The sequence below is a fragment of the Xenopus laevis genome, chromosome 2S (assembly GCF_017654675.1).
Source record: "Xenopus laevis strain J_2021 chromosome 2S, Xenopus_laevis_v10.1, whole genome shotgun sequence".
NCBI lineage: Eukaryota > Metazoa > Chordata > Amphibia > Anura > Pipidae > Xenopus > Xenopus laevis.
Window position 1 is genome coordinate 67,274,417 of NC_054374.1, and position 24,903 is coordinate 67,299,319.

Here is a 24,903-nt window from a genome sequence, read left to right on the forward strand (position 1 = left end):
AGACCCCTTGGCCATGGTGGGGGCAGGTTCTGCTTCCTCAGTGGGGGGGGGAGGGGACTGCTGATAACCTGCAATGCCCACAAAATAGGGTGGGTGTCCCAGGCCCCCAAAGTTACGCTGTTTGCTTTTGAAATTAATTAAGTACAGGTATGGGATCAGTTATCCAGAAACCCATTATACAGAAAGATCCCAACTACAATATAATTAATCCATATTGCAGGCATAACAAGTCTATTGGCTTTATTTAATGTTTAAATTATTTTTCAGTAGATTTAAAGCATGGAGATCCAAACCTATGGAAAGAACAGTTATCGAAAGACCAGTTATCCGGAAACCCCCAGGTCCGGAACATTCTGGATAACAGGTCCCATACCTGTTTTATCTTTTAAATAATTGAAAATATATTTCATGTATACTGGAATGTTACTTAGAGTTGCTTTCATGATGTTTCAGAATTTATATTCCTTTTAACTACTTTCATTTTCTCAATACGCTGCATTTAGTAGCAAACCAGTGTAGCATGAATAAAGGTATTCTAAACACTAGCGCAATATTTGCTCTGTATACTATATTCCTAAGTTCTTTTCTGACTTTCAGTGCTAGGATTGTACCTTTTGACATACAGTAGCTCACTAATATTTGGCTGGCTGCTGGTAATTTTTCCCCCATGCTGTGTGTCGTGATGATACTGAACAGACTTCAGCTTGGAATGTTATTTTATTCTCAGTCCAGCACTGTTGAAATGTTTGACAAATCTAAAGATTTTAGAATTACATTATTTCCCAATATATTCCATTGCAATGTAGAAATGAAACAAATTTAGATTTTTTTTTTATAAATGTTATTTCCACTTTTTTTTTTTTATTTGGCACGTTATATTATAGATCCAGTGTAGTATATTTTAAAGAGGCTTCCTATTGATCAGTTGCAAAAGCATTACAAAAGTTATAATCGTTTTTTTTCCTGGTTTGTAAAAAGAGAACAGCAACATAACAGCAGCACTGGGCCCCCGCAAAAAAAGTCTTTAGAGGGCACCCCTGCACAGCCACTCTTACGTGTCCCCACCCCCGCATGGCCACTCTTACCCAGACTCCCACCCACCGGTATTTGCCGCTCCCTGCCCGCCGGTAAAAATGCAACTTGGGAGGGCAATTTCTTTACCATTCTTAACTATAGAGGAACCAGACCTGTCCCCCAGGCAACCATGGGGTCTGCTTTCTTTATAGTTATGCCAGTGAAAGTGAGTACAGGTATGGGATCTTTTATCCGGAAACCCGTTATCCAGAAAGCTCTGAATTATGGAAAGGCCATCTCCCATAGGGGCAAATTTACTAAAGGGCAAAGTGGCTAACGCCAGCGTGGCGTCATTATGACGATTTACTAACTGGTACTCTCTTAAATTCGCTAGCGAAGTGGACCTACTCTGGGCGCTACTTTGCACCCTTACGCCAGGTGAAGTTGTGCTATTGCGAAGGGACGTAACTACGCTAATTCACTAACTTGCGGATTTTACTGAACGTTACCTCTTGTGCCAGACTTGCCTTCGCCACCTCAGACCAGGCAAAGTGCAATAGAGTAGACTTGTAGGACTTGCTTCAAAGAAAGTTACGATTTTTTTGAAGTCCCAAAAAACTGGCGGTTTTTACTTTTTTAAGGGTGATGGGGGGTACCCTCCTTCCCCCCCCTTCATTTCCTAACATATGGCACCTAAACTATACAGTGGGCACATGTATAGGGCAATATAACAACTCTATTTTATTTATGAAGCTTTCCCAGCTTGTGTAGTGTAATGCATTTGCTGCTACATATACGTCCATTGTACTTGAACTTGGCGCCGTATGCAAATTAGGCATCACTAGCGTAACTTCGCTTTGCTTGACGAAGTAACGCTAGCACAACTTCACTAGCTTTCACCTCCCTGAGCGCAACTTCGGATTTTAGTGAATTAGCGGGGCCCTAGTGAAACTTCGCCTGGCGAAAGCGTCGCTAGCGCATTTTTGGCGCTTAGTAAATTTGACACATAGACTCTGTTTTATCCAAATAATCTATGTATGTAAGTCATAACACAATAGGCACTGCTTTTACCTATTAGTGCTTTTTTAAACATATACTGTATTAGTACAGGTATGGAATCTGTTATCCGGAAACCCATTATTCAGAATGTTCCCGAATTATGGAAAGGCCATCTCCAATAGACTCCATTGTAATCCACAATTTTAAAAATGTTTTCCTTTTTCTCTGTAATGATAAAACAGTACCTTGTATTTGATCCAAACTGAGAGGTAATTAATCCTTATTGGAAGCAAAACCAGCCTATTGAGTTAATTTCATTTACGTGAATTTCTAGTAGAATTAAGTTATGAAGATCCAAATTACTGAAAGAACCATTATCCAGAAAGCACCAGGTCCTGAGCAATCTGGATAACAGGTCCCATACCTGTACTATCAAATCTGAGAGGGGAAGCTATTGTATTAAGAATTTTTTATTCTATTATTTTTGGGTGAACAGCGTTTTCTGCTTCACACGGTTTCTGTGGAGGTGTTTTTAGTGCTTTCTCTTATGTGGAACAGTGTATTAGATCCTACTCAAATGAATAAAAACAAATTATCTGATCAAAAAGGCACTGTGGGCAGAATTGCATATGATAATGTTTTTTGAACATTTTATACAAGAAGAGTAAAAAGCAAAATATAAAAAAAGTTATCTTCCTTTTCAAAGGCCCTTCGACACAGCACTTTTGCAAACGAAGGTTTCATTAAATGTTCCCTACATATCTCTCTTGTCTATCACTCTTCTAAATGGCCACTCGCAGCACTGTGGTTTCTGCTTTTTTTTAAAGGGAAATTGCAATATTTCCTCTATTTCTTTTCATGTTTTCTTCCTTCTTGCTTAAGAACTCCCAACTGCTCTAGGCAGACATAAACACACAAGATGCTCTAGTGTCCTGCGGGGTGGACAGCAATGCTACAAAGATCAGGGAGAAAATGTTGAGGCAGATCTTCCGAACCAAAACCAGGATAAAAGAGGCAAGTTCTGGGGGAAGTGATATCACAGTTGTGACATTTATGCTGCATACTGACTTTAGTATAAGTGCCTGCTGAGACTTCTAGAAAAACTTGTTGTCACCATTTTATTTCTTAGCAGTAAATGAGTTGAGAGGGATGGTTCAGTGCTTTATTTCACAAACTGTTTTGTATTTCGTATTGACAGTACTAGGTAATACCAGTCCAGTTTGTAATCTTAATTCTAGTATTACTTTAAAGAAAACATGCAGTTTTCTATTTTGTTTAATGTATATACGTGTGTATGATAATGTTTATAATTCTGCCACTAGCATTAGAGAGACAGTCAAATGCAGCAAGTATTCCTCAAGGTGGCCTTGCACAAATTAAACATGCTAATATCTGTCCTTAAGACCGATTCAGCAGTTTATCTACCCGTGTGTAGGGGCATCTTGATGGGTCTCCATATCTGGCCAAAAATTGGCCTGATATTGATCAGGCAGGTTTGATTTTACCTGTGATCGAGGACCACATTGGATAGTTGATGCAGTCCTCGTCCTGTCGGGGTCCATTATCTTCATATAATCCGATCGTTTGGCCCTAGGGCTGAACGTTTGTATTAACCTGATATTGCCCTGCCGTTGGTGGGCATATTGGGAAAGATTCGGTCTTTTGGCGACCTAACTAAACAAGCGGATCTTATTGTGTATGGCCGTCTTAAGTCTATAAAGGAATAGGACAAGGCTAGAACAAACCCTGGGGTTTTGTAGAAGTTTAAAAGTTCAAGATCAACCCCTTCCACTCCTGTGTTTTTTATTCACATTGCATCCTATACAATCTCTCCTCTTTCCCTGTGACAGGTAAAACCAGAAATATCCTGGATAGAGAGAGAGTTTTCCCTTTTGTACAAGGTATGAAGGTGGGCCACAGAAACCTGCAAGAAGATCATCCATTAGTGATGTATTTTAATTATAGGGTGACAAGAAAGAGGAAGTGTTATATATTTTTTTTTTAGGGGGGGGTTTAACCTTTGCAAACTGCATAACTGAAAAGTGTAAAGTGTCTAAATTTGTTTTACATTTGTATGTTCAACATCTTGCTATAGCTATGTAATGGTTTATTTTAACATATTAAGCCCTATACTTGCCTCTGAAGTCATATAAACTAATGTTACGTGGGTTGATGTGCTTGAAGTTAAATATCATCTAAAAGCCTATCTTGAACATCTTGTTCCAACTGGATTTTCAGTTTTTGCCTTTTACTTTAAAGTCTGTTTTCTAAGTCTCTGGTCTTTCACAGCAGAACAAAATACAGTAAGCATATAAAATCTTAAGGTATATAGATATAGACATCAAACCCCTTTGTTGACTAGCATATATATTTTGTAGCTTGAGCTTAACACTTAAAGGAAAACTATACCCTTTGTGAAGTACTATCTCCAAAGGTGCATTTAAGTGAAAACTTCCCATAACATAGGCAAAGTTGCGGTTACTTGCATAGAAAACATAAAACATACACTTAAGTATCAGTATCTGTCATAGAGCTTATTGAAATTGAAATTTACCATTTTATGAGTTTAGCCCAGCCCTCTGAATCGTACGATTCCCGTGCTCGTATCCGTTGGCAAAGAGGAGAACAGAGTATTACTTCAAGCGGGAGTTTGTGGCCACGCCCCTTTTCTCTGATTGGGTGTTACATGCTGACGTCATTTGTGCTTGCCGGTTTCTAAGCGAAGGAAAAATCACCTCACAAGAGTGATTCTGGACAACTGAGGAAGATTGCTGTGTTGCTCTTTGCATTTCTGTCTGAACTCAATATAAATTCTAGCGAGGTAACTTTTTACAGTTTATTTAATTAGCCAACTAGGATGGTGGAATGGTTATTGAGCAACCTCCTCAAAACCAAGTGAAATTACTCACACCCTGACAATAAAGGATTCCGTTTTTGTCCTCCGCATAAAAGCACAATTTGAATCAGTCTGTCAACCATCCCCTGTTCACCAGATCTCGCTGTGAGAGCGATCAGGATGGTCTGACTAGGACAGCTAGGACTGCCTTGGTGTCGCAGTGACTACTGCCAGAGCCTGCATATGCATTTTTCTTGGGGAACAACATTGCTGTTTAAATATCCTCAAGGGTAATTATACCCGGCATGTATTGTGATCGCGCCCGCGCGCACTCGCGATCGCGCGCCCGCGCGCACTCGCGATCGCGCGCACTCGCGATCGCGCGCCCGCGCGCACTCGCGATCGCGCGCCCGCGCACCTGCGTGCCCGCGCGACCACGCAAGCATGCTCTTGTCCGTGTATTTTTCCTCTGACTAAGGCATTCCTCTCCACTTTACCCACAGATTTCTTATGATTTTTTGGCTCAGTTTGCCTTTTAACAACTATCCAGACCCAGTTACCTAAGCCCAGCAGTTGCCACTTGTTCTCACACCCACAATAAATATCAGCCCAAACCACTCAATCTTCTTTTATGCACTGTACACTAACTTCACCACCAAAGTTATGTCTTTTGATTTGGTCAGTCATGCTCTGACAGGGCCAGGATAAGAAGTTCTAAATATCAATTTTGGAAAGGGGACAAATAGAATGTCAGAAAATATTTACTGCAGCTTGTCAATGCATTTGCTAAAAGAAACAGTTAATTGTCTCCCATATTCCTGCTTCAGTAACCTGCTCTTTTGTTTCATTATTTCATTGAGAAAATTGTGGTGTCAGAACTGTTGGGGTGAAGAATGTCACCCTTGCTTTATTCTGCAATGCTCCCACAAACACATCTCCATATTCCCAATGTGTGTTAAATGCCCCGTAGACTTACTGTGACCTGAAGCCTCTAAACACCCTGACAGAAATAACAAACCATTGGGGTAATCACACACAAGTGGTTTTGAGAATCCCTGCAGGTAAATCTAGAGCAACTACTAACCACAGAAGCTTCTTCAGTACAACTGACTGGTGTAGTAAGTACTTGGCCTTGGCAAACTCTTCCACTAATCCAATGACAATGGTGCAATGTAACTATCAAATCAAAATCAAAGAAACGTGTTATTTGTGTGAGTTCCATTAACAGAGGAGAGGGCTTTCAATGCCACCTGTCTGATACATACAATGATGTTCTAACTTTGGTAATTTGGTAATTACAAAATATCAACACCTCTGTGTGTTTCAGTTGTCACCTCTCTGAAGAGTTACAATGTACAATTGTCATTGAATTAGGGAAAGAGTTTATATGCCGTGAACTTCCCACTCGAGTCAGTTGTACTGAAGAAGCTGCTCAGATGAGTAGTGAAACAGCTTTAATGATTACTCAGCAAGTTCAGTTTCTCTAGATTAACTTGGTTCTACAGGTTACCCCATAACCTGTATGAATGTAAACATTCACACAGCAAGTTTTACCTGCAGCAATATTTTATAACCACAATGGCAAGAAACTTTTCTGAATCCTTGAAGCTGTGACAAAACAAGGGTGACAAAATCCAATGCCCTTATAAAAGCTATTCAGCTAATACAGATGCAATGGCCATAATCAGGCTTTTTGTCCTCTTCTGATTACAGCTGACTGAGAACTGCCGACAAGAAGTCTATGCTACTAGTCTTATGAAAACTTGGTAAAAATCATTACAAAGGATTGACAGACAGCCTCTGTAGCAACTACAGAGTTAATAATATAATGTTTTACCTGGTTTTTGTTTTTTATATTTTTATAGGTTTCCAATCCTTTCTCACACACTCTTGGTTGCTTCAGACATTTCAGTAAGCCAAGTTGCATGTTTTAGATAAATTAAAATTTATTTGTTACTATTATTGATACATATTAGCAGTAGCATTTGAGAACTTTGATCTAAAATGGGAACAGTTGTTCTGCTGTAGTTTTTTTCAGGAAATGCTCCATGAGAATGTTTAAGATTTTAACATTGTTACAATTTGACATTCTGGGTTAATGACCAATATTGTCTAAGGCAAGCATCAACAAGTAATAAATGTGCAAATTCATGAAGAATCAATCAGTATTCTCAGTGGAAGAAACTTGACAACCTGTGCTCAGTAAAGTGCCTTATTTTTATTTCTAGGCATCTTTAGTTTAACCCTTTAAAGGGGTGGTTCACCTTCAAAACAACGTCAGAAAGATCACCAGAAATAAAGAAATTTTTCAAATAACTTTCTATTTTCTATGTGTGACCGTTTTTCTAATATTGAAGTGTAAAGTGTCATTCTTCACCTTCTGAAGCAGCCCTGGGAGGGGGGATTGCCAACTCTGTAAACTGTTCTAAATGGATACATTTAGTTGATACATTTCTTATCTTTCTCCCTGCTGAGCAGAATCCCTGAGTTTCATTACAGACAGCTGTTAGAATTGATACAATAGTTGCTAATACTCCTGAGATGCTGCTGAGAAATGTATCAACTAAATGTAGCAACTAAATGTATCAACTAAATGTTGCAAAATTGTAAGAGTTCAGAATCTGCACCTGAATTACTGAGCTACCAGAGTCAAACACCAGAGACACAAACATTCAACTTTACACTTTGATTCTGGAAAAACAGTAAATAAGAAATAATGGAAAGTAATTGAAAAAAGTATTTATTTCTGGGATCTAAAAACAACTGAATTGGAAAAAGTGTTTGGAAGGTGAACAACCCCTTTAAGTGCCGGCAGAATTTCACATTTTGGTTACGCGAAAAAATTTAAACTTTTTCAGCCTATTTCCCTTAAAAAAGGAAAAGACACCAGCGTTTTTTGTGACTTGTAATAAATTTCAACTTTTTTTGAAGCAAGCCCTATCTACTCAGATGCAGTTCGCTTGGTCTGAGGTGGCAAAGGCAAGTCTGGCGCAAGAGGTAACGTTCATTAAATTGTGCAACTTAGTGAATTAGCGTAGTTACGTTTCTTTGCCATAGCGCAACTTCGCTTGGCATAAGGGTGAGAAGTAGTGCTAGAGTAGGTCCACTTGGCTAGCAAATTTACGCCAGTGCCCGTTAGTAAATTGACGAAGTAACAAAATGACGTTACGCTGGTGAATTTGCACTAGCATTCGCGGTATCTTGTTTTAGTGAATTTGTCCCCTAGAAGGATCTTGAAACAATAGCCTGTTTTCTTAAATGTAAGAAATACAATTATGGACTTTTAATTTTTTTCAAAAATCCTGGTATGCACCTTTGTTTTGAATTCTTAAAAATACAGCAAGTAAGGTAGTATCTGGGTCTATTTTTCAGTGAACAGTGTGCATTAGTATTAAGGATTTAAAATATCTCTCTCTCTCTCGCTATATATATATATATATATATATATATATATATTTATTTTTCAACCGATTTTAAAAATAATTTCATTTAATTTTATAGGCTATGACACGCTGCATTGTAAAGAGCTGTAGCAGTACAAGCAAAAAAAATAGTGGAGTGACGCTTTATGGATTTCCAAATTCTATTGAAAAAATTAAAACATGGTTGGAGATTATTGGATTTCCCGCAGGAGACCTTATTTCAATGACCCAAAAAATTTTTGAAACCAGGAAAAAATGGGTATATCGAATTTGTTCAGAACATTTCTCAAAAGATTCTTTCATTTGGAATGGAAAAAAAATAATTCTTAGGCCAGATGCTATGCCATCTATCATACATTCAAATGAATCAGAAACTACAGAAATAGTTGGTGCAGGAAAGTGCAGGATATGTAAATGTAATATGCAGCACCCACTCAAAAAGAAACAAACTAGAGATGCTTCAACAATGACATCTGTAGAAATGGTAGATTCTAACACTACAATGGATGATTGCTTAATGCAGAGTAAAGGAATACAGTGGCCTGAATATGAATTCAACGTGGAAGCAGAACAATGGAAAATTAACCATGATTTTAATTATTTTAAAAAAAAGGAAAAGGAAAAAAAAAAAACAGCAGCACCAGCCCCAGATTTAAGAGAAGAAATTAGCCCCAATAACTCCTTCTCCAGTTGTACAGAAGGTGACACATTAGATTCAGATTACACTCCATCATCCTCAGCCACCTCTGATTATTCAGTTGAAAAAGAGCTGACAGAAGAACAAATCGTACAGGACCGAAAGTTTATTGTTTATGAAACATGTCTGGAGAAATTATTCTACAAATCTAAATGTTCTGCACATGCAGATTGTCAGTCACTAGTAATAGAACTAAAAAAACAGGTTATTGGGAGTTTCTTGAAAGTGAAAGGGGTATGCCATGATGGTCACCTGTTTGATATATGGGAAAGTCAGCCTTTAGTCGGCAATGTACCTGCAGGAAATTTAGCAGTAGCAGCTGCAGTATTATTCAGTGGTTCTAGTTATAACAAATTCACAGATTTCTGTCATATGTTGTCTTTACAAAGCATAAGTTCTGCATTATTTTATAAGATTCAAAAAAATAACCTGTTCAAAGTTATAGATTTTTACTGGCAAAAGGAAAAACGTTTGTTTCAGAACATTTTTAACAATGTGCACCTTACATTATCGGGTGATGGTCAATGCGACAGCCCTGGATTTAGTGCAAAATACTGTACCTATTCTTTTATGGAAGTAGATAGTAAAAGAATTTTGGATTTTCAGATTGAGCAAGTCTCAACATCATCAGTTGCAATGGAAAAGAAAGCCTTTACCATCTGTCTAGACAGGCTCTTAGATGAAGGTTTTAACATTAAACGAATAGCTACAGACAGACATCCAGGTATTAAATTGCAAATGAAGGCCTATTCAAAAAAAAAAAAAATACAGCATGAATACGATGTGTGGCATTATGCCAAGGGACTGAAAAAAAAACTTTTCAAAGCTAGTTCGAAAAAGGTTTGCCGCAGTCTATTGGAATGGATTCCTGCCATCACAAACCATTTATGGTGGTCATCTAGTACAAGTGTTGGCAATGTACAAATGCTTAAAGAAAAATGGCATTCATTAATGTTTCATGTCATAGATCAACACAGTTGGGCCGTAGGTCAAGAGTATAGAGAGTGTTCTCATGAACCTATTTGTGATGAGGACAGGAAGAACAGGCCATGGTTACAAAAAGGCACCCCTTCTTTTTATGCTTTAAAAGAAATAGTATTTGATGAAAAAATGGATGCTGATCTGGACCATCTGTCAAATTTTTGCCACACAGGAGACATAGAGGTGTTTAACAGCTACCTTCTTAAATTCCGTCCTAAGCGTATCCATTTTACAATGGATGGAATGGAAGCAAGAACGAAATTAGCTGTTTTGTCCCACAATGCTAATGTGGGACGGAAACAAGCCAGAGTTCGTGTGTCTGGCAGAGGAAGAGCTCCTTTAGGGGAACTGAGACATAAACTGGTCTTTCCAAAGTCCAGAAAGAAATGGGTGGTTAAACCTATTTATGAACCAGTTTCAAATAACCATGTTATTCCAATGTTAGCTTCAGTTTTTAAAATGGCTTCTGGAAATTTTGACCACAATTGGCAGTCGAGATCATCCCTTCTTCCTCCCAATATTGCACTAGAGCCTAGGCCTGAAAAAGCACATGCAGTCAAAATTCATTTATCTCGTTTTACATGAAATGGCAGAAAGTGAATGAGTTTTATTGTGTTGAATTAAAAATTCACACTATGTACAAAATGTACCCCAACATTGTAGATTAGAACTGAATTGTACACTGTAAGATTTAGATCTTTTCTCTTTAAACAGGAGTTTAAGTCTATATCTGGAAAAAAAACAACCATGTATAAATACATCCTGTACCAACTTAAAGGAGGGGTTCACCTTCAAATAACTAGTTGTTTTCAGATAGATAACCAGAAATAAAGACTTTTTCCAATGACTTACCATTTTCTATATGTGACTGTTTTTCGATTATTGGAGTGTCAAGTGTCTTTTTTCACCTTCTGAAGCAGCCCTGGGGAGGGGGGTCGCCGACCCCCTAAACTGTTCTAAATGGATACATTTAGTTGAAACATTTGTCCCTGCTGAGCAGAATCTCTGGGTTTCATTACAGGCAGCTGTTAGAACTGATACAAAAGTTGCTAATACTCCAGAGATGCTACTGAGAAATGTATCAACTAATTGTATCAACCAAATGTTCGAATTTTGTGGTGTTTTTTGGGCTCCTCGACATCGAATGAAAAAACGCTGTGACTATTCGACAAATCAAATGGTCAAATGAAAAAACGCTGCAACTATTCGCCCATTCAATAATCGAATGTTACATTTTTAAAAATCATTCAACTGCCTACTTTGCCAAATAAAACCTACGGAGTTATTGGTAGAATGATGAAGCATTTGATCGAATGAAAATCCTTCGATCGAATATTCGATCACTCGACTATTCGCCTGGCAAATTTACGCCTATTCGACCATTCGCAAGGCAAAAATTCACCCGAATTCCCTATTCGAATCTATTCCCTGGTCAAATTTCAAGGGATTTTTCCCCTCGAAATTCGACCCTTGATAAATCTGCCCCCTAAATTTTGGAAAAACAGTAAAAAATAAATAATGGAAAGTAATTTAAAAAAGTCTTTATTTCTGGAGGAAAATAAAAACAACTGAATTGAAAAAAGTGTTTAGAAGGTGAACCACCCCTTTAAAGGATATTGGCAAGAGATGGCCGATTGTCATAGTAATGGACAATATGAATCCTTACTTAAAGAACTGTATATCTGTACTCATGATGACCTCCCTGTCTCCCTGACCTCCCTGCCGTCAGCACTACCCCATAGGAAACCATTAGTAGTTTTACTGGGTTCAAATGGCAGTTATACAGCATGTTGAAAAAGAGTTATTCAACAGATGTTTGCTCATTTATATTTTGCAAACAGTGTGAGTGAATCCGAAGGATTTGCATCATTTCCGCTCATTTACCTACTCCATTAGCAAAGTTTTGTGAACAGGGTGTGATCAAGGGACTAACTTAAGATGCTCAAGGCTTTGGGTTCTAAACCCATGCAAGAGTTCCTTTACACTTGCATGGTTTCTTGATTCAAATACCACAGCTTCCTGTTTAGTGTTTTTTCCCCACAAGCGGGTTTTCCAAAAAGGTTTATAAAAAAATCCACTCAGTGAGAAGCAGAAGTGTTCAAAAGAAGAAACCCTGTAATAGTTTAGGGACTCAGGTGGTTTTGGTACCCAAAGTTTCAAACATTCTTAAATCTCGCTCCAAGTCTGCACCTGATAAAAATGCTAATACAATCCAAAAATGACTCTTGAACTATTTATATTTACATACTCATATTTTTAAAAATCTGCCCCTAGGTAAGACTGGATTTTCTAACAAGAGCCCTATTTCCCCACTACCAAATTGCACCACATATGACACACTAAACCCAATCTCAAGTCCTCTTTCTCCCAATCACTGACATGTAGCATGCTCAGTTAAAGCCAGGTCCACCTCAGTTTCAACTGCTAATGCTCCTGTGAAGTGAATGCAGAGAATGGGACATGAAGCAGACCAAGATGGAAAATTCAACATCACTGGGCTGCTTTGCTTTACAAAAAAAATAAACAGCCAAGTTTATTGATACATACTTACTTATACAGGTGCCTTCATTATTACAAGATGACCAGAATGGATGTTCTATTAACTTGATTTTTTAACAAAACTCAGAACTACAGATACAGTAATCATCCCTCTTTACTCTTCCCTTTGTTGTATGACAACAGAGAACATACATACCCGCGTACTAGCTTCTGCCCTAAACCAGAAGTCAGACCTTTTGGTATTATCTGCAGTTAAAATGTGTATCTCTGTTTCTCTGTCCAGCTTTGGTAGATGGCAGATTGCAAACACAAGGCTATAGACACACAGGGTGAAGTCTCTGGCTGTTAGCAGCCTTTGTAATTTTGCAAGCTGAGAGAAGCTGATTTGCCTAGTACCCCAGCTCTTTTGACCTAAATTCGATCAGCCTGTGTGCACTCACACACAGCAGGATGAAGCTAAAGGCAGCCGAAATACGCAAAATGACGCATCTCTGGCCTGACTTCAGCACTGCTGCTGTGTGACCACATATACATATATGTTTGATGCTTCCTGTTTTAAAACTGCAGCATAGCTCTAAAATACATTTGGTAAGTGTGCTTCAGGATGAAGCAGTTAAAAAAATGTAAGTTGAAGTAAGCTTATTACCTTGGGTAACAATAGTTAAGATTTTGTACTTTAAACTGTATTGTGTTACTGAGCTTTTAAACCATGGTCACAAACAAGCAGTGTTGGACTGGGATGAAAAGAGCCCACCAGAAAACATTAGAACACAGGCCTACTTTCCAAACTATTTTCCTCCTCTCTTCACTCAACCTCTTTATTCTCCTAGTCCGATGCCCATGGAATGACCATGAAATTGTCTAAATGGTTAGAAGCAAAAGGGCCCACCGGAAGTTTTCCTGATATCCCAGTGGGCCAGTCTGCAAATAAGCATGTAGAGATGTAAGCACATGAGACAGTAATTACACATCTAATATTACATTTCAGTTGCATAAAAACTGAGAGCATTAAAGAGCCACACAATGCATGGCCAGCTGTCAATTAAACTTTCCAATGTAGAGAGTCATCTCAGTGGAAGCTGTTATGCCTGGCAATCTGAATTGGTGGAAGGCAGAAATATGCATAGATGCTTTTTGAACAGTTTCAGACATTTTTCTATTCATGTACTGTGGCTTGACAATCCTAACCAATATTATAGCACTATGGATATCAGTAAATTTCTGCATATGTTAGGTTAAACAATTTCATATGGTATTGTACCATATTCCCCTAGCGTATGGTGCAATGATAGCTGAAGAATAAAAAAGGAGACACAGCTTATTTTCACTACCTGTTTCAGTCTTTCCAGCTGCATGTGACAATAATCAGAACAAAATAAATTCTGCCATACAGTGTATGACCCATTGTATGGTATTTATCTAATATGATTTTGGCTTCTTGTCTCATATAATGCCCTGTGCATATTTGTAACATACTTTATTGTATCGGTCAAAAAATACATAGGGGCAAATGTGAAAATGATCTTTATCTTGCTTGAATATTCATTAATAAACTGCTTTCATTTAAATTTTTTTTTATTCAGCAATGTTGTTTAAAACAAAGAAAACATTTTGTATGGTCATTTATACATTGAAAAAAAGTGTGATTAAAAAAAAAAAACACACTCATAGACACTTGGATTGGACTATTGTCAGCAGGAAGTGTATGTCTAGCAGAGTGAACTAATGACGTCTCAAACAGCAGGTGTGTGGTTGTCATGTGTCTGCTGTTATTGCATTCTTGTGAAGAATCCAAAAGTTGTACTAAGAATATTATGACCCTCCAGGGAACATAATATCCAGGGCCTATTCTTACAACTGTTAGGTGTACATGGTAGTCATTTTTATACATGTTATATGGTGCTATGGGGAAAATTAAAAAGCATCTCTTGGGAGTTGAACCCACAAGTTTTTGGTCTCCCCAGCTTATCCTCTGTCATGCCAGCCTGTACATTAATCAATCCTAGAACAGTCGGAGCCCAGAATCAATAGCAATATGCAGTTTACACATTCCATTAATAGCCAGGCAAAATAACTTTTCTGGCAGATTGTGTCACAGTCTGCCAGCAAATAAAATGTATGTATTTGGCCGAAGAAGAAAAGTCTGTTTGCACTTGGGGGTGCCAAATGTTAGGCACCCTCAAGTGATATATTGACTTACCTGAAACCCTGGGCCAGTGCTTCTATCAGCAGAAAACTGCACCGGCCCGGGGTTATACCAGGGAGCACAACAGAGAGATCTTCTGGCTTCTTCTTTCTTTAAATTTCCGGAAAAACATATGTGCAGTAGAACAAAATAGGCAACTTTTTAGTTAAAGTTCGGCTTTACGATCTAATGCACATGCGCAACCACACAAAGAAAGAGGAAGACAGAAGAGGATTGCTCCGTGATGCTCACTGGTATAACCCTGGGCCACTGCAGATTTCTGCTGATAGGAGCACTGGCCCAGGTTTCAGGTAAGTAAATACAATCACTTGGGGGTGCCTAACATTTGCAGACTTTTCTTCTGATTTTATTTTTATCATTATAGAATATAACTCAGATATTCATAATAAAATGAAAGGCAAATTCTATCATTTAAGTGTCTGAAACTTCAAATAAATACTTAGTTTGTTGCACTTTAAAACTCCATAGACATTTCAGAAGCATTATAATCTAATGCCATGTAACCTAAATATAATCCATCAGGATCTGGAAACTGAGCCCTAATAGCATTAACCATACAGGATGGTAAAGGCCTTCGATTCTTCTTTCCAAGATATCCATAAACAGCAGTAATAAAGGAACGATAAGCTACTTTTCTTAAATCCCTGTAAAATAAATACATATTCTGTATAAATACATCTAACAGTTCAAGGAAATTAAGTATCATCATATGTATTGTCATATGTATCATCATATGTGTTATCACATATCATCAAAGCATACTACACAGCATAGGTACAAAAAGTAGTGACATGTGTAGCGCAAAACATTTTTTATTGCCATACCCCCTAATTACCATTTTCATCTTAGAAATTTGCCAGGTTAAGAAAGTTTGAATAAATTTCTGGAAATTTTATCTTTTTGCTAATGAAGATAAAATTGGCCTTTATACTGTGAGTCCGTTTCCCCAAGAGGCCTGCTTATCTTATTAGTTACAATGGTATCATTGCTTATCTTAAATAGTTGCAAATGTATCTAAGAGCAGGTGTTTAGGACTCTCTGCCAAAAAGCCTCAATTAAATACCTTTCAGAAACTTTGTAGCTTTTCTAGTGTCAGTGCTGTAGTTCAAATCAAAACTAGGGACACTGGAGTGAAAAACCATGATCTGCCAAAATCAGGACTGTACCACAGAAAACATAACAGTTGAGAGGTATGATACTAATGACAGTATTAGTGTAGCATGAACAAGGCAAGGCATATAGGATCCTATGAAATTATATTATTAGTAGAATAGCCAGTCCAACAAAATGGAAGTAGTTGTACAATGTCCTGGTAAGATGGTTTTATACTTTGAATCTGTGTACAAGACCAAACTGATGTGCTTCCTAAGTAATATATGGATGTAGATTGAAAATTTAACTAATGCACTGATTTAAAGGACAAGGAAAGGCAAAAAAGTAAAATCCAATTTTTACTTTCTTTAATGAAAAAGAAACCTATCTCCCAATATACTTTAAATTAAAAATGTGTATCGTTTTTTAAAAAAACCTGACTGTATGCAGTGACATTCTCCCTTCATTTACTGCTGCAGGGAAACAATCAAACTTATGAACAGCAGGAGGAGCCCCCGCCTTACTTTCCAGCCATGCAGAACACAAGCAGCTTTGTTTATGACGATCCCTAAGCAGCCCAGACCACACTGAGCATGTGCATTGCCTTTGTCAGACAAAGATGTATAACAAAGTTACAAGATGGTGACCCCCTGTGGCCAACTTTGAAAGCATAAATCATTTGTTTGATTAGGCTTGTGGTGCTGTAAGTTCATGTTTATGTTTAGTATACAAAATACAGCATTTCTAGCCTTATTCTATTTTACACTTTCCTTCTCCTTTAACAATAGAGCCAAATTATGACCCAGTTTTTAACCTGTGGACCAAATAAATGCATTTGGCTATTTGGAACACAGGATTTCAAAACACATAATACTTTAATTACTTTAATTAAATAAATTAACAAATTATACTCCAAGCTAACAAACTACAAAGCTCTGCCAAAACCAGTGCTTTTTAAGACATTTTTTAAACTCGCATTATTGCAACTTAAATGAGAATTCAACCCCTAAGCGCAAAATTACCTCCCCTGTAGCAAATGCCTCTACTGCGCATGTGCCCGAAAGTTCGGATTGTTTTTTCAAGAACCTTTGTGACTTTTGGCACATGTGCAGTAGAACTGAACCGGCAAATGCCTCGGACTGTGCATGCGCTGCCAATGCTGTTAAAAGCACACACTGTGACAAATCCATCCAGAGTACGTCTTTTTATACCATTTCTAAAATCATGTAACAAACAATAAAACAGGGTTAAAAATGCAATACAGTCTCAAAAACCAAATAATATTATGAAAAACAGATTTTTATTATAAATAAATCTTTACCATAAAAAATAAATAAAATCTACCTTCATTTTACCTATTATGGTCTTGTCCAGGTCCTCTTTGTCTATATATATTCATAAAACATAAAATAAATTCAACGTCTTCACGACTAAGACATCTACTTCTGAGAAATTCAACTTCCACTATGCAATTAATGGGTTCATCAAAATATTTTTCAAGAACATCGATTTCTTGACAGCATTTCGATTCTTTGACAGTAGGCATAGGCTTGCAGTTGCCGCACCGACACCAATCATTGTTGCCAATACGATGGAATTGTGAATCATTTGAGCTAGACGCATGTGCTGAGTTTTGCTGCAGTCTTAAAAAATTGGAAACAATTGTCTGACTGTAAGAATTATAATACTGATAATAATAATAGTATACCCCTCTTACTACTGAATGGGCACTGTTCTGTAACACAATGTCTGTAACACTATGCTTGCACGTTCCATTGCATGTGCGTGATTGTGTGGGGGAGGTGGGTTTGAGTGCTTGTGCTAGTCGGCACATGCATTCTCGCTGGTGGGGAGGTTCTGCGCTTTACTGGCCTAGGGGTGCAAAACAATTAATTTCGGCCCTTGTGCTCAACAAGATTCCTATAAAATGTGCTTTTCATTAGAAGTGCTGTAAGCATACTTTGCTAAAATATATTTGCCTAATAAAACAAAGTAAATATAAGTAATTTTGCTGCTTATATTCATTAAAATAATTCATAGTTTTATCAAGGTATCCCTAAACTGAATTGAAATATAGGTCTATTTCCAACACTTGTGGGTCTAACAAGGGATAAGTGAACTTTCTTAGCTGGTAGTCTTACCTGTCATCCCTATGTCAACAGTTCTAACATGACATTGGTATCCCTGCATCAATATTGTCTCACCTACCATTTCTATGGTGATTGTCTTGTATGCCTATCAAGATTGTGTTGCATGCCATCCCTATCCCTGTGTAAAGATTGTTCCTTCAACATTTGCACTTCACTTCTGCCTGTAAAGTGTCAGATGGATTTGGAAACCAGCACAACATCAGGCTCACCATTTACACCACACTATGGAAACACATTAACCACAAAGTATTTTTGCCAACTAAGTTATTGACTCCGATGAATTAACGTTAAAAATGAAACAGTTTTCAGCAGAGAGAAAAGCCCACGTTTCACTTATTACGAGCTCAGACATAACTTAACTAACATAACTAATCCTCAATGCAGGAAAAACATAATAGATAGATAGAACCACTACAATTTGAATGTCAATGCAGGTTGAGAGCATCACATTTCTATGGCTACATATCGCGCGTAAAGTGGACTGGCAACACTAATGCCATAATCAAAAAAACTCATCAGCATCTTTATTTCCTTAGCCAACTGAAGCAGTGCAGATTCGACAAGATGGCGCAAGTGAACTTTTATAGAGCCACAATCAAGAGCATTTTAACTGGCAAAAATAGCAGTGTACTATGGCAGCATTAAACAACAGGAAAAACTCCATCCAAAGATTGGTAAGAACTGCTGAACAAATTATCACCACAACACTCCCAGCAATATCCAATCTAGACTAGAAGATGTGTATGAACAAAATTAAAGCTATTACTAGCGATAGAGTCATGCAGGGCACAAGCCCAACTATTCTCGAAAAGGCCTGAAAGTATAAAAACAAGAAGTAAAATAATTTTTAACAACTTGTTTCTAAGAGCAGTTACATTAATCACAAACAGGTCCAAATGAGGGAAACTAAATAACTGGGTCCAGATGAGATGAATGGGGAGTGATTCCAAATGATGGAAAAAAGCAAGAAACAATATGACTTATTTAACCTCATGATCTCACTATTACTCTAACAAATATCCGTACTTACTGCACTTTATTATTATACTCCATAATTCTGCTTCACATTGTACTTACTGCACTTTATCATTGTACACTGTAATTCTGTATTATAATGTATATATCTAAGTGTATCCTGCTGCCTATGCTGCTTAAAAGATTCCTATGTACCTTCAGTACAAATGGCAATAAACTCCTACTTGACTTGACTGTTGAAATAATATAGCACAAGCCAGCTGTATGAAAGATGTGAAGAACCGCATTGCAGTGTCCAAAATTCAGTTCTAGGTATAGGAAAGCATCTCTGTAGCATTTTCTGAACAAACAGATTAAGCATTGAAGGTATAAACAGACAGACAAATCACTGTGTCACTGGCATAGTGTATATATTTACTGAATACTATGTTTATTTAAAAAAACTGTATATTATAAAGCTAATATTTATTCTATTATCCAGCTTTTGCCTTACATTTACTATTATTTTATAGTGAACATATTCCCTTAAATTATATGAAGTCTGTTACTGAGTGACTATTACAGTGTGTTGTAATTATTGCAATAATTTTCAGTTGCTACAGATAAATGTGCAGAGAATGCAACAGCAGGGGGACAACATTGGTTCGTCTTAGGCAGCCAGGGGTGATGAATCACCGCTGCTCTACCACCTTTATTGACATTTGCATCATAAAGAAATTCTATATAAGTTATGTTTGAATATGTTACATTGCCACTGAACCTGAATACTTGTCTTAATGAAGCACTAGCTGGAATTGCACAGGGAGGGGGAAGGGGAGGTGGAGGAGCTGAACAGAAGCATACTACAAGATTTGGAAGCAGGGCTGAAGAGGTACCTGCCTAGGGCACAAGGATAGATGGGTGCTGGACAGGTACATACTAAAGTGTCTTCTCCTGCCTACCCCTAGTCTGAGTTCCCTGCCCTCTGTCACTCTGCCCTCAGTGTCCTGTTCTTTTCTCAGCACTGCACCTTAAGTTTGCGGTCAGGCACATGTGGCGAGAGGGGAATTGGCCTGGCTGGGTTGCCTAGAGTGCTCAGTCGGCTTGGCCCAACCTTAGCTGGTAGTAACCTGACCCTTATAATTCAAAGGAAAAGTTCAGTTTTTCCACAACCCGCTTATAATATTAGGACTCTACATGGGTATTAAATTATATCAATGATGTCTAACAACAAAATAATTCTCTTTGCTACTTACCTAACAGGATCATTCATAAAGCAATGCCTTCCTGACATTGATCCCAAATATCTGGATATCTATATTAATAATAATAAACATTCTAACTAATAGATTTATAATAATAGGTCTTCTATTGCACATCACATAGATCCAGGAACATTCTACACTGTTACAATTTGCTACATTTAGTTGATACATTTCTCAACAGCATTTCTTGAGTATTAGCAACTACTGTATCAAGTCTAACAGCTGCCATGAAACTCTGAGATTATGCTCAGCAGGAACAAACAGAAGAAATGGATCAACTAAAGTTTCGTATCAATTTCCAACAGTTAGTCAACGATCCCCTCTCAGAGCTGCTTTAGAAGGTTAAAAATGTAATTTTCCGCTTTTTTTTCTAATTGGACCAGTGTTGTTAGTGGAGTACCGCAGGGCTCTGTACTGGGTCCCTTGCTTTTCAACTTGTTTATTAATGACCTGGAGGTGGCCATTGAAAGTACTGTTTCTATTTTTGCAGATGAGTCTAAATTGTGCAGAACTATAGGTTCCATGCAGGACGCTGCCACTTTGCAGAGTGATCTGTCTAAGTTGGAAAACTGGTCAGCAAACTGGAAAATGAGGTTCAATGTAGATAAATGCAGGTTATGCAAAAATAATATAAATGCAAGTTAAATACTAAATGGCAGTGTGTTGGGAATTTCCTTAAATGAGAAGCATCTAGGGTTTTTTGTAGATAACAAGTTGTTTAATTCTGGGCAGTGTCATTCAGTGGCAACTTCTGTCTTGTATAAAAGAGGGCATTAACTCAAGAGATGAAAACATAATTATGTCTCTTTATAGGTCCCTGGTGAGGCCTCATCTGGAGTATGGGGGCAGGACTCCAGTCCTTAAGAGGGATATAAATGAGCTGGAGAGAGTGCAGAGACTAAGTGCAACTAAACTGGTTAGAGGGAGGGAAGAGTTAAATGATGAGACTGGGAGACTGACAAGGTTGGGCTTGTTTTCTCTCATGAGAGGGGACATGATTAGACTGTACAAGTACATTAGAGGACATTATAGACAAATAGCAGGGGACCTATTTACCCATAAAGTGGATCACCGTACCAGAGGCCTCCCCTTTAGACTAGAAGAAAAGAACTTTCATTTAAAGGAACAGAGTAGGGGGTTCATCACAGTGAGGACAGTGAGGTTGGGGAATGCACTGCCGGGTGATGATTCAGTTAATGACTATAAGGGCTAGTCCACATGGGGAGATAGTGATGCGTTTGCGGTCGCGGCGGCAAAGCGCCACGACAGTCGCCGCGACCGGCGCAGGCCACAATTTTGTATGGGCGCCTATGTAAAAACGCCTGTGCTAACCACACGAGGCGATGCGCTTTTCAACAGTTGCCTGAAAAAGCCTGGCGAGGCATTGCCGGTCGCGGCGACTGTCGTGGCGCTTTGTCGCCGAGACCGCAAACGCATCACTATCTCCCCGTGTGGACTAGCCCTAAGAGGGACTTGGATGATTTCTTGGACAGACATAATACAAAGGCTATTGTGATACTAAACTCTATAGTTCGTATAGGTATGAGTATATACAATTTATGTGAAAGTAAGGAGGGGTGTGTGTATGGGGCTGGGTTTTCATTTGGAGGGGTTGAACTTGATGGACATTGTCTTTTTTCAACCAATTTAACTATGTAACTATGTAACTATGTAACTTCAATATTAGAAAAATGGTCACAAATGAGAAATAGTACTTCAGAATGTCTTATTTCTGGTGAAACCAACTGAACTGGAGTAAGCGCTTGAAGGTGAATAACCTGTTCCACAAAATATATGTTATAAAAAACGAAATGTTAATTCCAAGCAGGAACTATAGTTATTGATGCTTAGTGAAATCACCACTTCTTATCAAAGCTAATAAATGTAATTTTGTTACAACTCAATGAAACTTGTATATTATAATCTATCATATATTAGTAGCACAAACCTCAATTTACTTGCAAGAGTTTAAAAGCTGACATCCGCAACTTCCTCCTGAGATGTTCCTTCACTTGAGTCACTTCCTGTGTTCTTTCTGTGTTACCAGCAGAGGGAAAAATGTTAGAAGGATTTCCTTACTGTACAAAGTTATTATGGAGGAGGATGGGAGGAAAGCAGGACACACAGATTTATCTGTATACCCCTGGTGCCCTGTAATAAGAAAATTCACCACAGCTGGGAGTTTGTGCCAGGTTGAGCCTTGTGGGATAATTATATAACAAGTTTCCTATCCAGCAAGACTGTTCAGCCCTGCATTTTGCAGCGTAAACAATCCCAGCTGTAGTTAAGTTTTTTATTACAGGACACCAAGTGCAGGCTGTTGATCCCTCGTATCTAATGTGCATTCAGTGCTGTGGCTATCATGATGTGCTGGGGGACATTTTCACTTTGGCTGTCGTGAAATTCTGAGGGACACTCTCACACAGGATGTCATAAAATGAAGGTGTCACAGTTTTCCATTTATTATTTAGAGCCACAGTATTTCATAAAATATACTGATGTATTGATAATAAGTTCACACACATCAGACTATGCCTCTGGTGATTTCACATTATCCATGATTTCTGTTGAATTGTGCATGAGCATCAACCCGTTGTGTCAGTTGTGCATGTGTGTGTCAGTGCTGGCAATTGTGCATCACACTGTGTCTGTCAAAAGTAGCATCATTGGACAATCATTACCAGTTGATTAATATAGTTTGTTTTGAGTTTTAATATCCCTATTTATTTTATATGAATACTCGGAGAGGAGCTGCTGGTACAAGGGTGTAATTGAAAATTTATGAATCTTTGAGTACAAGGCCCTGAGCTAAGCAAAGCTGAGGAGCATCCCTCTGTAAATCTGTGCCAATGTAAAGATTGTGGTAATAATAGAAACATCGAATAAGACAATTTGGTACAATAGAATTTCACTTGTATGTTGTTATGTTAGGCACTAGTCACATTCAATTGTAGACACAATTAGGTGTGGGAACTTGCACCTCATCTGAAACATTTAATATTGTGAGATATTTTATTAACTACTACAATCCCTATGGGCAGTGACATAACTATAGAGGAAGCAGACCCCATGGTTGCGTGGGGGCCCAGACCACAGGGTCTACTTCCTCTACAGCCTTCAAATCCCCCGCATTACCGCTTTACTATGCTAGCACAGACAACCACCTGGCACCAAAAAGGTGAGCAGCAGGGGGGTACAACTTTTATTGCTCATCTTTCTATTTAGGCCTCTCCTATTTATATTCCAGTCTCTTATTTAAATCAGTGCATGGTTACTAGGGTAATTTGGACCCTAGAAACCAGATGGCTGAAATTGCAAACTGGGGAGATGCTGAATAAAAAGCTAAATAACTCAAACCACAAAAAATAAAAAAACAATTAAAAATTGACAAAAAAATACCTCTATACAACAAAAGTATATTTAACAACCCTTTTAATCATCCGGCCAAGGCATAGTAAGTTACCAATATACAGGCTTCCCATATGTGCACATTTTCACAATGATGACTCTGCATCTAAATCAATTCTAGTTTTAGTGCCATTGAAAATCCCCATAAAGAAAAAGATTAACTAATCTTTGATGCAAACATTTAGCCCAGTGTGCTTCTGTAGCACTCTAAATTTCTAGCTATTTGCACAACTTCATATTAATATGCATATGGATTTTCTCTCTCCAAAAAAAAAATTAGGGCTTTGCTATGCTATTAATTTTGCCTCAGTGCTTTGCACTATAATTCTACCAGGATTGGACTAGACCAACGGGAGCCTGGAAAAAAGCTTGGTGGGCCCTGCCGGCCCAGACCTGGCCCCAGCACCACGACTCGTTGTAAGAATAAACAGGTCCATGTGAGGGCCTCTGAGGGTGGTTGTGGGTCGGGCAGAGGGGGCTGTTTGCTCCCAATATGCACAAAAGTACCAAAGTATGTTGCATATATGGATACTGAAATGTAAAAAGTGCATACAAATTTTTGAGGTTCACACTTCATCTATTGAAAATATACCATGTTTAAGGTGTTGTAAGTATGAATACCAACTAAATAAAAATAAGTAAAAACATCATGACATCAATGTTTTAATTGTAATAGAAAGGCAGACATGTAAAATAATTGTTTTAATTACTTAAAATAATAATGGGTCAAGTTAATATTTTACTTACTACATATGGATAAAAAAACTAATTTTTGCCCAATATTTCACTGTACATTTACTTATCTTTAGTTCAGAAGGCTTTGTAGATTTTTCATGCATCACTCATATGGCAAAGGGACAAACCCCTGACCCCACCAACCTCAGCAAGGAAAATTTCTTCCTTGGCTGCTGCAAGAATTTGGCGACTAAGGAGAGCACGCGCCGACGCGAACGCGCGCCGACGCGCGCGCGCCGACGCGAACGCGCGCGCCGACGCGAACGCGCGCGCGCAACGACGCGAACGCGCGCGCGCAACGACGCGAACGCGCTCGCATCTGTGTTGCTTTACGCTTTTGTGTTACAATGTTAGCAAAAGCCCCAACACTCCCCCAGTTTTTAAGCTACAACCATGTGGGAACTTACATGAGAGCACATGTGACAAGAAAATTATGGCTCTGAAACAAGTTACCAACCAGATAGAAGATAAACTGTACTATACATATATACCTTTTGTAAAATATTTCTTATAAATGCAAAGAACACGATGCAGCTTTCAATGGCCAGTGTATACTTCCTTTAGAAGAAGGTGAAAGGCGCTTCCTAATGACGTATGGTCCCATGCTCCAATTAAAAAAAGGAGGCGTGTCTGTGAGGTCATGAT

The 24,903-nt window shown here is 38.2% G+C and overlaps 1 protein-coding gene and 1 long non-coding RNA gene across 4 annotated transcripts in view; one reads left to right on the forward strand and one right to left on the reverse strand.

Moving 5' to 3' along the window:
• Positions 1–24,903, forward strand: part of rps6ka6.S (ribosomal protein S6 kinase A6 S homeolog) — a 91,059-nt gene that overhangs the window by 40,784 nt on the left and 25,372 nt on the right. The window contains exon 1 of one of the 3 annotated variants that reach the window (XM_041583085.1): positions 3,869–3,914. Coding sequence is in view for 1 of the 2 variants with exons in the window: in XM_041583084.1 (XP_041439018.1) it covers positions 18,529–18,570 (42 nt within the window). In the remaining variant the exon portion in view is untranslated. 3 annotated transcript variants of the gene reach the window in all.
• Positions 14,892–24,858, reverse strand: LOC108709520. The gene is made up of 3 exons (XR_005965821.1): positions 24,750–24,858; positions 22,064–22,150; positions 14,892–15,298 (listed from the first exon to the last, which is right to left on the reverse strand). It is a non-coding gene; the product is annotated as an uncharacterized LOC108709520 (long non-coding RNA).